Raw genomic sequence first — 16,097 nt, forward strand, 5'->3', positions numbered from 1 at the left:
CACTCTACAATTTTTAGGACACTTTTTTGTACAAAATTTGGAGCTTTTGTTTACATAACGGAGGACCCAGAGAAATTTTTGGGTAGGGGACCCCTTAGTCTTGCCCCTATCCCTCTTTTTTATTTCATCCCTAATTGGAAATTGGAATTCCCTAAAGAGCTCTCTCTTCCGTGTTCCTTTTCTTCGATTGCAGAATAACGTTAAGAAAAAGTAGTTTTATATTTACGATTCTTTTTTATCAAACCGTATGCATTGCCCATTAAATTTTATTTTATGCATTTCTTGTTGGTTGCTATGATATTTTTGATTGTGCATCAAAATCTAAAGTTTATAATATTTAGTAGATTAAGATATAAGAAAACATATAATGTTAATGTATATGCTTGTTTAATTTATAATTGTCTTTAGTATTGTTAAGTTAGATCCTTATTGAATGTGTAAATAAGGTTTCAACGAGGGTTTGATTGCATGTCTTAGGCTCTTAGCTCCTATTCTTTAATTTGTAAAAATCTGATAAAGATGTTAAACTTTTACTACAAATTGAAGTGTTAAGGAGGCTGGGTTTCCTTGAATTAATCCAAAACACCCTTTCATTTGTCTTGAATAAAGGCTATAGCTATAATTATTGTTTAGAAATATCTTTGTGTACAATTGGGAGCAAGAAGAAAGGACAATCCTCAAGCCACACCTAGGCTCTTCCTTTTGCTGAGAAAACTTTGCTAGCTCTCTCGAGTTGTGTGGTTACTGCACAAATTGGAAAGATACACATTCTAAGCTTAACATGTTTTGCCTAATATCATTTAGCAATTGTCCCTATTCAACAAAATAGCGTGCTACATTTGTAAGTGCATTATCATCCCAGCGTCTTCACATTCCACAATCACTCTACTAAATTCCGTGACATGACTTCATTGCACTATATGTGAGAGAGGAGTAATACATGTTCTTTTAATCAACGATGAATCACAAACTCTCTCAGACAATGCAGCAAGCACCTCACTTGCTCTATCATGTTACTGCTCCCACACCTCCAGTCCCATCTTTGATGCTCAAACCAGCAACATTTATCTTAAAACAGCTTGCATCCGGAGGTAATCACTTCACTGGATCCAGAAGAAGTGAATATCCTGCTGTTTCTGATCAATGAATCACTTTTGTCATTTAAACATTCGACGTACTTTCAAAAGCCACAATAGGGAAGGAAATTGAAAAAAACTTAAATTGGAACCCACATTCTTGCTGAAATGAGAAACAGAGGAACTCAAAATTCGGCAAAACTGGGAGGTTCTGACCTTGACATTTTGGTATGGAAGGTCAACTGCCGAATGGCACTTTAAGGCTTTCAATGCCGATTTATCCTGCCTTCTCCTCCTACTTCTGTCATCCTACAGCAGCTTCTTGATAGTTAAATGCACATTTTGGGAACTTGTAACTCAAATGGGAAACTCAGATTTGGGTTAATTCATGTATCAAGGTCAATTAGTCAATGTTAGTTACAAGTAGCGCATGCATATTTCACTTCATCAATATTGGCACCTGAGCTTGTTGTTTTGCATCTGTGGTATGTGAGATTTTTTCATTTTTCATGCTATTCAACTTGCAATTCAGAGCTTGGCACCTGTGCTTGTATTCTCGTTTCAAAGGATCTTCCACAAACATATTACGTGGAATGAGGCCATACTACATTCTCATGGTTCCATTGTTTCACTTCTTTTCATAATGAAGATTATCTACTTACTTGAATTATAGCCAGAGGTATTTGGCACAATTAGTTGTTTCTTATCACATTTGAATAGGTATTCTTTTGGGGGAGAAGTTTGGTTTATACTTTATGGTTAATACATATTTAGATGAATCAGTTGCTTTTGGCATTTTACATTGTAGATATTGCAAACACATCTCACGGACCTATGCTTTTCTGGTACATTCATAAGTACTTGCCTTCAGTTCATTTGGCATGTTAATTGTAGTTAGTTAGTTCCCTACAAACATTTATGCTTTCAGCCCTATATGTGAAGTGGCAGCCTTCTCTGTACAGTATTAAAAAAGGCTGTTAAATTTCTTTAGCTAAATTTTTGTTAAACCTTTGTATGCTTGTGCAGATGAGCTTGGAGGAGGAGAATACAAAGGCCTTACTTATACTCAATGAAAATTGTACTCACATTAAAGGAGGTAAGAGCTATTATTTGTAGAAGTATGATGTTGTAGCTGTCCTATACAACTTTTGTTTGGTCTGTTGATTCTCTCTCAAACCTATTAGTTTATTAAGTGAGCGTTTGGGAACTGAGTCTGCGTCCAGCGTTTCACGTTTTTCACTTTTTTTTTTTTTTCCCCTGCATGTGAACAGTAACCTCATATGGGTTCACTGTGCAGGAGACAAAAATCACTGTTTATGCACTGTTTATTACTGTTCACGTACTAAAAATATTAAAAATAGGTCCTACGGTACTATTCATACATTTAAAAATTATTTGCTACAGTGTTTTCAGTTTTCAGTTTCAGCAATAATAAGTTCAATCCAAACGGACCCTAAGAGTACATATTTGAAGCTTTGCTTGAATTTTAGGCCTGATCTTGTGTAAATGTGAATAGTGAGATCTTTATCCCATACACGTCACTCAGTTCTACCCTTTATTTTTTGCCAAAAACCTTGGAGCTTAAAACTCTTAATCAGATAATGGCTGTTCGCTGCCATTACCCTACTATTGGTGGATTGTGATTTGGCCCACAAAAGGGCTTGATACTGATAGTGGAAGGCTAGCTGCCTCTAAAGTAGCATTTGAAGTAGATTTATCTATCTACATGAAGTCTTCTTCTGCTAAATTGAATACTCATCTGAAGTCAATTATGATCCCCAGTTAGGAAGTCAATGCACTCATATAATATTTTCCCTGAGGATACGTGACAGTATGTATAGTAAGCAAATCATCAGAAAATATTGAGAGGTCCTTAAGAGCTTTACCATCTTGCAACATGGGAAACTAGATTATATGATTTAGTAGTTTATGTATGCCAATATTTCCTCCTCCCTTTTTATGCTTTCATGATTTTCTTTTGTGTGTACGTTGTGGTGGGGGGCTGTGGTCCAACTTTGTCTTTCTTCTTGATGTATTACTTTGCATTTCCGTTGTCAACCTTTTGACATTAGCTTAGTACTTGAGTCATCTGAAACTTCTTGTGTCATTATTACTTAAGTTAAATTGTAACCACACGCTTTTTATAATTTTTGTTTGATATTAAACTAGAGCGAAACAACCAGTCTTTTGAGGATTTTGAAAGGACAGTAATCAATCCAAAATTTTTATTTTTTAAAACTCTATTAGATTGGATGTCTATTGTAGGAAGCCATTCTATCTCTTCGATTTATGATTTGTTGGATGCTTGTAATTTATGTTCTTGAATGTATTGATCCCCAGTTGTATACGTTGTGTATACTTGGGTGACTCTTTTTTAATGTTCAAATGACATTTTTATTACTTATAAAAAAAAGAATCAGGGTTCAAGTGATAACCTAGTGCTAATGGCATCCCTTGTGGTGCCCATTTTTGTGGTTTGAGCCCCACCTCCTCCTCCCCCTCTATCTACCTATCAAAAAAAGTACTAATTCCATGATAAGAGAGATTGCTGCATTAGTAATGTGTTTTTTTATATGTAGGGCAATGAAGAATTTAGGAAAACTTCTTATGACATACTCCTTAAGATAAGTGCCAGCTTGAAAGACTCATCAGCTATTTCTGATGCCCCTTATCACAAACTGATTTAGCATGGTAAGTATTTAAATGATTTTACTTCAACATCTGATTTAATACTAATGGTACCTTTAAGTACTTGATCCTTTGATGTATCACCAGTTCCACAGCTGCTTTCATCATTAATATCTAATGATTTTACAATAATCAGATCATGGGCTATCTTTCTGGCTCATATCCTCAGTTAATAAGTGGAAGAGCGTCTGCTTTGTCAGTATTGGTTTATCAGGATGTAGATATCTCTCTGTCAATGCCTGATCTTTTCCCTTACTTTTATCTTTGCTGCATACCAAAGTGGGGGAAGTGATAAAAGTGAGTGTTCTCTTAATTGCTCCTGATTCAGAGTGTTGGTACGATTTTGCTTTCAATGCTAGTTGATTGCATATTTAAGGGCTGTTTTGGGCTTTTTGAAAGTACTAGTGTCATGCTTACAAGACAAAGACCTGCACAGTATTTTGTCTGATGTTGTGTATGAAGTTCAACCATGGTCATTGTCCCCAGACATCATTTTAGATCATAGGCACAAGCAAATTTGACATTAAGCACTTATTGGCCTTATATACATAATAATGAAAATGTATTGGTGTTGGTGTTGGAAATTTTCAACACATGCACATACATCTTTATTTACAGGTCATTGTAATAATGACGATTTTGATACGGAAGTGAGGTTCTGCAATAGTTGGGTCAGTTACTCCAGAGAAATATAAGGTTTTTCTGAAGGCCATTTTTGAGGTGATTCTTTCATTTCCTGTTTATGCTCTTTGTTAAATATAATTTATTTTAATTTTAGGGAGGGACTTGATCAATTAATTGGTTGAGAACTCCTTTGAGCTCTGTCTAGGCCCCCAAGTTTGAAATTTATTGAGCAGAATAAAATATTTTTGAACTGTGTAATCTCTTCTGAAAATTGTTGGTGATGCAAATATAGCTAGATCATAGGTTCCTTGCCATGGAGGCGTTGTTTTAAATGGTAAATTAATGACACATGGCATTAATAACCCACATGCTTATTCTGCTTTCCAAATATTTTATAATCTTGAGAAGAACATTAGCAATGTAATGTTGCAGCATGTCTTAAGATAGCCTTCCGAAGATTTGCTGTGTGTCATGCACAATTAGCATGGCAGAAGTGTGTCCTGTGAGCTCGACTAGGTGGATGACGAAGATGGAGGTGGGGGATAGTTAAGTGGGATTAGAAGTCTGGAGGAGGTTAAATCATGCCAGAGACCTTGTGCATGAAATGAACCCAAGCTAGTGTTTGAAGCTCGGTGTCTGGCTTTGAGCCTTTGTGTGGTCTTGTGCTTGTGTTGCCTGGAATTCCTTGTGTGTTTGTAAGAAGTTTCATAAACCAGAATTCATCCCCAATGCTGAAAAACTTTTTTTTTTTGGGGTGGGGGGGTTGTTAAGATATTCTGATTTTGTTATTAAAATTTGATATAGACCAGCTATAGGCGGTTATAGTGTTATTTGATTGTTATCCTTGCATTCTTCTCTTATTTTACCCTTTTCCTCTGTTCTCTACTATCAATTTGGTCTCAGTGTGTCCTCACCCATTTATGAGATGAAGTCCTCTAGTTGAAGACACATAATGACTTTCTTTTCCCCCTTATTAAGCATTATTAGTTTAAACATGGGGAAACTGATGTCCCTCATGCAGTGGTTTTTCTTTTGGTGGGAGTTCATTTGAAGTGTGTTTGATGAAGAATCATATTAAATATATGATGGAAGATTATGCTGTCTTTGTATATCTTATTGCAGAACCGCAATTCGAAAACAAGTCCAAAGAATCTGGTGCTGGTTATACAGAAATGACGCTTGCAGATTCATTTACAAAGCCTTCTGGATCCATGTACATCTGATCACATTTTATATGCTGATCTCTTCTTTCTTTAGATCTCGCTCTCTCCTTTCTTTAGATCTCCATCTCATTACTGTTGGACTTGATTATTTTGCTTTATTGGTTTTAGGCTGGAGAAGAGGAAACACAAAGCAATGGGTTCTGTAACTAAGGAGAATGGTTCAGTAGAACAAAGGAAAAGAAAGAGAGAGAAGAAAATCAATGCCCTTATCCCTAGCTCAAATGAGCATCACTTGTCATCTGGTATTGTTGGTGGTTTAAGAGCAGTTTAAAGTGCTAAGTGCTCTAATAATGCAAAATCACTGAAGAGTCAGTAGAAGGAAAGACAAACGAAGAGCACTAGGAATCACAACAAAATTATGACAAGTCATGACCAGAGCAAGATGGAGCTGACTAACACTAGCAAGAAAAGCAATCCTTACACCTAGTGCTTCCAAATTAGTTAAACACAAGGTAGGGATGAAAAGACAGAAGATTCATAAAGGGGCCATGATGTGCACAAAGTCTGAATTGCAATTGCTTTCTTGAAGCATGAGAATAATTTGGCACACTGCTTATACTACTGCCCATTTAACACGTTAAATTTTCTGAATAGCAATTGCTTCCTAGTCTAGCTTCTTCTTCAATTTAGAGCTCATTTAACACATGTTAAATATGGAAATAGCCATATATAACACACTCATATTTAGAAAATGAACAACCAACAGGATTGGAGCAAGTCCTTTTATAAATACTCAACTTGTAACTCTAATCTCTTTAGTGAATTGTGATGCATTTGCTTGGATCTTTCTCTCGTAGAATTCTATATAATTTTCTCGTTGAATTCTCTCCCTAAATCCCTCTCAATTTCAATTATCTCTCTATCTATCTCTATCTTTCACTTCTTCAATAATTCCTTATTCTATCTCATTCTCACATTATCTCACAACTAAACCCTACTCTAGTTTTTTCATCAAGTTTATTTCTCTAATCTCTAGACAATGAAACACCTAAACCACAAGTTTGATAAAACATAACTCTCTTGTACCTAACAGATGCTCTAGCTACAACTATCTATATATGCCACATTGCTACCCTTCTTTCCTCAACAAATTGTAAAAGGAATTGTAGATTTATAAGGAATTTGCTGACTGTTCTGGATTGAATAATATCTTGACTGTGGCCTTCTCACAACAAATGGTCTTAGAAGTTTATCTTATAGGTTCCTTTCTTTTTAATTATTTCAGGGGAGAAAGTTGTTGGAAAGAGTGGAAAACCTCTTCATTACAATGGTAGCACATTCCACCGGATTATTCCCTACTTCATGATCCAGGGAAGTAATTTTGCACTTGGTAATGGAGGAGGTGGAGAATCAGTCTATGGCTTAGAAGCTTGCTGACAAGAACATCAGGATGAAGCATACTGGACAAGGTAGAACTGGTTTCTCCTCGACCCAATTATTTCAGTAGTCCTGGTAGTAACATTGTTTTATGTATAAATATGTATCTTTTGCACAGGGCTTTTGTCAATGGAAAATGCTAGCCCTGAAACAAATGGTTCACAAATGTCATTTCTTAGAAAATGTTTCTAAAAGGACAACACTTTTTTTTTTGGTTTTTGCTTATTGTTATTGATTATTTTCATTGTTGCTGTAGGGTTGGTTGGTGTTTTGTTCAAGATTATTGAGAGATATCACTTTCTTCTTTGTTGGTAATGATTCACTGTATCTTTCATTTAAGTTTCTTAAAGTTACTTATTACATACCAAATTTGCATATTATGTATTCATTTTACCCAAAATTTATTTCCCGTATCGCTGTTCATTGCAGTTTTACACTCCCAATTTTTCAGTTCTGCCCCTATAGCAGAGACGTTAGTACAAATGAAGTATATCTCTAAACTTGTAAGTGATCTTCCAATTGTTTCTACTTTCTGGGTATGTGATCGTAATGTTAGAGGAACACCTCCCATCTCTTCCATTCCTCTCTCTGCATTTGGAGTTTTGGATGGAGATGGACTATGTTCCTCTTTTGTGAAATAAAGTTTTCATATTCAATAATTAAAAAAAAAAAAAAAAAGAGTATATAACAATCAGTGAATTTTCACAAAAGAAGTCCAATTATGTGATAATTTTTCTTACTTTTCAATTGAAACGAAAGTGTGGAATAGAAATTTTATTATATTGTGGTGCCTTTGGAGGGAGAGAAATAGCCGGTGCTTTGAAGATAAGGAGAGATCTATATCAGATTTGAAGCTATTTTTCTTTAGAACATTAATGGATTGGTTGGCTGCTTTGCGGAACCAATCCTTTCCATCCTTTCTTGATTTCTTAGATTCTTGTAATTTTTGTTCTTGATTGTTTGAACCCTTGTACACTCCCTGTGTACTAGGGTGTTCCATTTTTTTGAGATCAATAAACTTTTACTTATCAAAAAAAAGTAATACTTGTTAGTACTATGGTAATGTTGGCATTTTATATAATTTCTCCTATGTTGAGTCACTGGATTCAATGAAAAACTAAACTTCTACTTTTACTACCATATTTGGTCATTCTACTTCATTTAATTTTCTGATCCTCTTGTACATTCAACACTTACAAACTATCAATGAAGCTCTCTTACAAAAATGATCAATTGTCAGTATTTTTTTTCATTGTTGTCCATGCAAAAAAAGTAACTATTTGTGGGGTCCTAGCACCCTATATGCTTTTTCCATGGGAAAATGTGGCTTGTAGAGCTCTTGAGGGCATTTTAACATGAACGACCCTCAAATGCCCCACTCTTTGTTGGTCTCCACAAAACTTGATTTTCACCATTAGAGAAGGGAAAAGATGATCCTTTTCCAACTTTAGATCTCCAAAGTCACATCCCTAAGTGGACTTGATTGAAAAAAACCTAAACTTCCAACCACCCAATTCACCCTTTTACAGTAAAGAGCAAACCGCTCTCTAATCCACCAAGTGTAATTTTTTGGTGTCCCTAACTCCTCCCCATAGAAAGTGCTTTTGAAGTATCTCCAGCTTCCTGGTTACATGAGTATGCATCATAAAAGACAACCTAAAATAAATAGGAGTAGAAGACGAAGTGTTTTCTTTTCAAAGTGACCCTCCCTCTTTTGGTCATTTACAGCTTCTTCCATCCTGCAAACCTTCTCTCCACAATTTCTAAATTTTTTTGTATGATGCTTGTAATATGGATTATAATTTTCATTCTCCTATGTATTTTTTAGAATTGTGCGTGGAATAAAGTTTCAAAAACTTTGTTATGATTAATTCTATTGCCCCTTTTTATGCTTTTTTCATTTAATTGTTAAACAAGGAAGTGTCAATGAATTTTAGGTCAATTTGCATTTCTTAGGACATCAAGATCAGCTGTTGCAAAAGTATGTCATTTTAACATTAAAAGTCTATTTTATTATTTTAGCACATCATTTTACAATATACATACATCACATGTTCTAATCTTCAATTCCATACATTAAAATAATATTTAGTTAAAACTTATCCCAATAGAAAATAATAAAAATTTTACGATTTGTGAACAGTAGGTCAGAGAGGAGAGAGAGTATAATAAAAAAACTATAAAATTTTATAATTTGTGAACAGTACCGTTCCAAATGGTATTGTTCACCCATGCTAAAACTTTTAAAATTTGAAACATGTGATATGGGAGCTTTTTTAATTTTTGGTGTGCCAAATGCTCATTCACAATAAGAATGTTAAAAGCTAAAAAAGCTATTTTTTAGCAACTCATTCCAAAAACGCATGCTACAACAAGAGTACTATTGTTAAAAATCTTGACAACTAAAGCTACAGTAAAGTGTTTGACACTTTACTGTAGCTCCAAAGTTATAAAAAAAAATTATTTTAATGTATTGTTGGTTGTGGTTGTTGTTTATTATGTTGGATATATTATTTTAATTTTTTGAATGTTAAAATAAAATATTTGATGTTAGGTGTATTATAAAATAGGATGTTAAAATAGATAAAGTAGTGTTTTAAGTTGCTAAAAGTTATATTTTTTAGCAACTTTCAATAGAATTTTATTTCAAATCTCCCCTTCCCCACATAATATATATATATATATATATATATATATTTATATTGGTCAATAATAAATAATTTCTGAATGGTTAATATGTGAAATCTAGTATAACCCTTTTGGATAGAGTATTAAACGGAGGGATTTGGATTTCACTTTTGAATTTAAATAAGAGGGTAAAATTTTTTTCTATGGGTGAAATTTTATTTGAAATGATTATTATAACTGTAAAATGTTAAATTTGTAAAATTACGAGTGTTTTTGTTTGAACAGAATTTTGAAAGCTTAAATTATTTTGTGTTGTTAAATTCATATCAACCAACGAATATTGTCAACTATTATTTAAATCCCTTGATTTTAAATCCTTATATCCAAACTCAATCTTCGTTTGTCCGATGTTTTAAAATCATTTTGTTGTTAAAGTTAGAAGAAATAAAGAATGTGCGTGGGGCACCCATCATCAAGTTTGTGTTTGTGGGACAGGCTAAGCCTAAAAGATGCATGTGTTCTCTATGGAACATATTATAATGTATTTTGCTTTATTTTATTATAACTAGTGTGGTTGACGTGCGGCCAGTGAAGAAAATTAAGATAGCATTTTTGTTTGAAGAAGTATGAAACTATATAAGAATTTTGATACCTATTTGCTAAAGGCCATATCCACTCATTAAAAACTTCTAAAAATGACGATGAATATTAGTATCTTCTAATAATAATCAATTGAGTTTTGATAAAATTTTGTCACAATATTTAAATTTTTGCAACAAATAATATCATATGTTATAATTGAAACTCTTCATCAAATTTCTTCAACCAAACACAATGAAAATTTTGTCATTTATACCTTTTTTTTATATTATTTTACATGAGTCTAGGTACAATCTTTAGGGTAAGTTTGGTTCAGCTTTTCGTAAAAGTGCATAATGAAAAAGTGGAGTTTTGTTAAAAGTGCATAATGAAAAAGTGGAGTTTCAAAAAACTGAGTGTTTGGTAAAAACTGTTAAAAAGTACATAATGAAAAAGCTGAGTGTTTGGCTAGCACTTGTAAAAGTGGCAGTTTAAGGGGTAAATTACCAAAAATGACAATGTATATATAAAGGAATTTATTTCATACTTTTATTTTATTTATTTATTTTTTATGTGAGTTTGTTTCATATTTAAATCAATTACTTCATCATACTTAAATCAATTTTTCTCTTTTTAAAAAAATTATTTTTTTTACCAATATTAGCTAATAATAACCTACCACTTAAGATTTATTGTGAAAGTATTGTAAAAATATTGTGATAAAAATTAATACTAATTTTAATTTTAACATATTATTAAAATTATTTTTTCTCTTTCTAAAAAAATTATTTTTTTCTCACCAATATTAGCTAATAATAACTTACCTTAAGATTTATTGCAAAAATATTGTGAAAATATTGTGATATAATTTCTTTTTTTCCCTCTTTTTTTCTCTCCACACACGTGGGCTCTACTTCTTTTTTTTTTCCCCTCTTTTTTTTTCTCATCCACCCACGTACCCACACTCTTTTCTTTTCTTTTTTCCTTCTTTCCTCTACCATCTTCAGTCCAGAACATTCCCAGCTCTCTTTCTTTTTTTTTTTTTTTTTCTTTTTTTTTCCTCTTAGCACTTCGGTCTAAAACACAGCTCTCTTTCTTCTTCTTTTTTTTTTTTTTTCCTCTTAGTACTTCGGTCTAGAACACAGCTCTCTTTTTTTCCTCTTAGCATTTCAAAACGAACGAAGGAACCAAACTCACCCAACTCATCCAACTGCAGAACGTAACCTTAAGTGCTTGGATCGGGAAGATTGGATGATCGGAACCAACTCCAGAACTCATCCTTCTTCTTTTTCTATTTTTTTTTCTTGTTCTTGGATGATCGGGAAAATTGGATGGTCGGTAAATCTCTCCCCCCCTTTTTTTTCGTCAGTCTTCTTGATCCGCCAGAGGATCTTGATCTGCTGTTATTCTAATTTTCTTCTTGTTGTTGTTGATCTGCTGTTGATCCGAAAGAGTTGTTGGTCTTTTTTTTTTCTTTTTTCTTTTTTTCTGTTCTTGATCTGCTGTTTTCGAAAAAAGTTGATGTTCTATTTTTTTTTTTTCTGTTCTTGATCTGCTGTTCCGAAAGAGTTGTTGTTCTAATTTTTTTTTTTTTTTTCTGTTCTTGATCTGCTGCTGTTGTTGTTTTGATTTTAGATTTGTTGTTTAATAGAGGGTAATTTGGTAATTTCTTGTGAGCCCAATGGCTATATCAAAACGCTCCATTCACGTTTTGATTTATGGACCTCAGGAGGTCCATAAATTTTGCGCGTTTTGGACGTTGTTTTTGCCTGAGTCCAAAACACAGCTTTTATCAAAAAGTTGCGTTTTGGGCTGAGCCAAACGCCATTTTTCTACCGTTTTTTCTAATATGCGTGTTTTTAGCTCTTAAAAGTGTAAACAAACGCACACTTAGCTTAATTAGTTTTTAATAAAGACCCATTTTAGGCAAGAAAAAACAAAAACAAAAGCAAAAGGCAAGGAAATAAAATATATTAATGTATTAAAAAAAGTTGTCTCTTTCCACACGTACCTTGCTAGCACGTGCAACCGATCAATTCTAGTCGCATTCAAACATTAAAGACACGCCGGCATGAATTTGCTTTTACAGGCATAATGACAAGCCACTGCGTAACTTTCCTGACCCTGCCATATGTGGTTATATACTTATATTCTATTACCAAACTCCTTGACTTTTGGCACACACAGATGCCAACATGGATCTTCCTCAAAAGTAGTAATAATTATAGGACTTTTGTGTGGTTGCTATTACGACCATAATTTTTTTGGGTCATAATTCTAATAGTTTATGACCAAAAAAGGAGTAGTCGTATGAACATAAATTTTTTTTGTCATGATTCTAATATAATAGATTATGAATAGTTAATTATCACTTTTACATGAATTTATTATTTTTTTATTAATCATACTTGGTTATATTGTAGTTGTGATAAGAAGTAGTGAAAAATTGTGTGGTACTAAACTTTTTCATAGAATTGAAAAAGGCAATTATTTTGGACAAATATTGATGTCACAAATTGTTAGTTGTAAGTAAAAAAATAATATTAATATTGAGCTTTAGGAATGATAGGAGTTTTGTAAACCCAAGCACTTGTTGTACCTAATTAAATTTATTTATTATTATATTTTTTGGTTGATGTTGTTATTGGATTTCGATTTGCAGATGGATTTTATCATAAAACTTTTATGTGGTAATGGGTTTGATAGTTTTGTGGTGTTTATTCTACTGTGGGACGGTGCCTGAATGGTTTTGGGATTTAATGGTAAGTGTGAGGCTTGGCTGTTGGGTTTTGGCGGGTTGAATTTTTGGTACTATGTGCTATTCATCAGCTTGGCCATTAGAGACATAAGATTCTCGAACCGCCTGGAAAGTAAAAATTAAAGACCACCAAAGAAAGTTTGCCTAAGAAAAATCCGTTCGTGTGCTGGTGTTTCTTTCACTTTAATTGTGACAGGTTATATATGCAGCTAACCATACATACACACATACAACATAGTGTCAAAGCACATACATATATTCCCATCATCACATAATCAAAGATAAACTCAAACATATACATATACATAAAGAGTCTCAAAAGCACATACATATATATCCATCATCAGAGAATCAAAGATAAACCCAAACACACATCCATACATAATCCATACGCAATAAAATTCATCTGCGCACTAGGGGATGGAGGTGCCTTCGTAGGGCATAAGGGGAGGAGGAGGGCTCTTCTGCAGTGAGCCTAGCATTGGTGCAGCGTTGTCACTCTCCAAAGTGCTTGTTGAAGATGGGATATGGGTGCCCGGATTTGGAGCCGATGGTATGACAGGACCCTTACAAAGCTGTCGGCGTAGCAAATGATCATTGGCAAAGGCCTTATGGCTGATCCATGAAGGAGGGGTGTCGCCAGTGGTGGTGGGAGGAGTGGACATGAACACAGATATTGGAGGCACTTGGCCTTGCACCAACGATGACCCTAACAACTGGTTTTTCTTCATCAGATTTGGCTCTTCTTCTTGGGGGATCCTCCTAGCTTCATATGAAGCAGGCATGTTAATAAGAAAAAACGCAACTGTGGCTAGGAGAAGCATTTTTGGAGAAAGAGATGGAGCCATATTGAATCAAAGAGGCTTAAGTAATGGTTGATGAAGAGTTATGAGGGGGGCATCGGGTGTATTTATAATGAGAATCATGTAACACATCTGCATACACATTCAAACTTCGTTTTACACTAGACACTGATAAAAGTAAAAGATGACGCCAAGTTTTGAAAGAATGATGGTGACAAAGTAGTGGTTCTAGACTTCTATTGTAGTATTTTAATTTTAATAATGGAGATTAAAACCTTTTCATCAATAAAGTAAGAACGGGAGTGACTATTAAAAGACAAGTAGTTGTCAGTATCAAACTGACAATTATTCTTCAAAAAAGATAGTCTGACTTGTTTCTCAAAAAAAGAAAAAAAAAATAGTCTGACCTTGTTTGCCATTTTGGGGTCTAAACTGGTACCTACGCTACCGGCCCAAAAAGATAAATCCTAAAATTAGGGATGGCCGCTTAAACGAGGTTGATTGAACCCATGATGGAGACCATGTGACGAAGAAATCTGAAAAGCAGAAAAATAAAAAGTGTTACTTTATTTATATCATAATAATTTTATAATAAATTTTAAGTAGTTAATTATTATTAGTTCAAAAAAAAATTTATTAGATTCAGACAAAAATCAATAACAATTTATTGGAACGGGAGTTAGGGAGGACAAAAATATTTTTTGAAACTCCAAATAAGCATTAATTTAGAAATTTAGGTTTTTTTTTTTTTTTGGGGTGTCTTGTGTGTTGTTAGATGTGTGTAGATGTTTACTTAGACTAGTTAGAATTGACTTAGGAATTTTTTATTTTATTTTATTTTATTTTTTGTTTGTGTCTTGTGTTGGTTTGTTTTGGGGTGTTGTTTGGGCTTAAGTTTGCTATTGGTAAATTTTGTTGTTGAGTTTGTTAAATTTATTGCAGATTTTAGATCAATAAAAATTTTTATAGCCTTTAAAAAAAATCAATAATATTGTTTTATTTTTTATTTTTTATTTTTATTTTGAGAATGAGAGGGGAAAAGTGCAAATTTATTAAAAAAATTGCTAAAATTAATATATATATATATATATATATATATTTATATAAAAGGGCACTATCCCCCAGGTGCAAGTATAGCTCCATCACTGTTATCATGTATATAAAATTTGCAGTAAAAATGTTATTACAATAGCATTACTCTTATTTTATAGCATTTTACAATCTCTGGTGCGCCTCTGATCCATTATGCTCAAGTCCTAAATACTGCAGGCTTCTTTTTTAGATCCAATTGAACCACAAAGATTGGATATTTGGTTCCATAGTCGCTGTATATCTTGAAAAAGAATCATCACTAGTTTAAAAAGTTACACTACTATTTATGTACTCCCAAAAGATAGTGATATGGTACTTTTTTCCCCCTTATTATAGTCTGAATGATAGATCCAATTATAAAAATTGAGTTATTACTATCAAAATACAATAATATAATACCCGCACCTTTCATATGATTTTTTTTTTTTTTTTTTAGGGGATCCTTTCATATGGTATTTGATCTTACTAATTAAACTAAGATGAAATCTATAATTCTTGTGAAATGATGGAATACCACGTCATTAAACTCTAAAAATACCTAATAATTTTTTCTAAAAGTTATCAATCTATATGTGTACCCAAAATAAATAAATTAGTCATATTAAATAAAGTACACTAACTTCCATCCACTACATCTCAATAATAATGACTACTCTCTTTCTTCCACCTGATAATAGATCATTGTAATTAAATTTATTGAAGGAATTTATCATTTAATGAAAGAAATGAGTACCATATCATTTTACTTCTAAATACCTAATAATTTAGTCACACATGTCAGTATTGTTCATTTGATCATGTGTCAAGCTTGGACACTCATACTATTTCATTAAATATTTTAATTTTTTGATGTTCTCTAAAATTTTTTCTGTAAAACAAAAAGGGAAATGGGTGATGATTTGTTAAGTTACTTAAGTAGGCATTGTATTGTTTAGGTAACAAATATATATATATATATATATATATATTTATATTGATAGGAGGTAACAATAAATTGGGGTAATAGAAAATAAATAAATAAATAAAATTAAAACATGGCTGATTGCTCATGCTCTAATTTAATTCTCCTTATCTTCTACTCATCATGGTGATGCCCTTGTATTAGTGTGCATAAATACAATAAAAAGTTATTGAGTATTGATAAGTAATTAAAAATGATTTCTTCTTCTTATCTATTAAATTGAGAAGACTGGTAGTTACTAACGTGAAGAGAAAGAAAAAGACCGGTAGTTATTTACTTGGAGAGAGA

General features: G+C 33.0%; 1 protein-coding gene across 7 annotated transcripts; it reads left to right on the forward strand.

Annotated features, from left to right (window-relative positions):
• The first annotated feature begins 27 nt into the window (after positions 1-27).
• LOC115953704 lies at positions 28-7,666 on the forward strand. Of its 7 annotated transcripts, none has more exons than XR_004083771.1 (9): positions 28-210; positions 2,103-2,172; positions 3,656-3,767; positions 3,901-4,484; positions 5,511-5,601; positions 5,720-6,063; positions 6,837-7,020; positions 7,245-7,299; positions 7,418-7,666. XR_004083771.1 is itself a non-coding variant. In XM_031071467.1 (6 exons), exons 1-4 carry the CDS (start codon positions 1,245-1,247, stop codon positions 5,880-5,882), a joined length of 384 nt encoding a protein of 127 aa, XP_030927327.1. In that variant the 5' UTR covers positions 219-1,244; the 3' UTR covers positions 5,883-6,063; positions 6,837-7,020; positions 7,245-7,325. The 7 variants fall into 7 exon arrangements, 1 of the variants encoding a protein (XP_030927327.1); XR_004083769.1 differs by lacking the exon at positions 28-210 and having other exon boundaries at positions 219-2,172; positions 3,901-4,061; positions 4,383-4,484; XR_004083768.1 differs by lacking the exon at positions 28-210 and having other exon boundaries at positions 219-2,172.
• Positions 7,667-16,097: the final 8,431 nt, after the last annotated feature.

The sequence above is a fragment of the Quercus lobata genome, chromosome 7 (assembly GCF_001633185.2).
Source record: "Quercus lobata isolate SW786 chromosome 7, ValleyOak3.0 Primary Assembly, whole genome shotgun sequence".
NCBI classification, from domain to species: Eukaryota; Viridiplantae; Streptophyta; class Magnoliopsida; order Fagales; family Fagaceae; genus Quercus; species Quercus lobata.

What these genes read in the sequence shown, in the direction of transcription:
- LOC115953704 (XM_031071467.1), top strand. Translation starts at nt 1,245, where the DNA reads ATGAGAAACAGAGGAACTCAAAATTCGGCAAAACTGGGAGGTTCTGAC. An exon ending in GTTCTGACCTTGACATTTTG is followed by an intron (nt 1,305 to 2,102) that starts GTATGGAAGGTC and finishes ATGCTTGTGCAG; the next exon opens with ATGAGCTTGGAGGAGGAGAA. An exon ending in TTGTACTCACATTAAAGGAG is followed by an intron (nt 2,173 to 5,510) that starts GTAAGAGCTATT and finishes ATCTTATTGCAG; the next exon opens with AACCGCAATTCGAAAACAAG.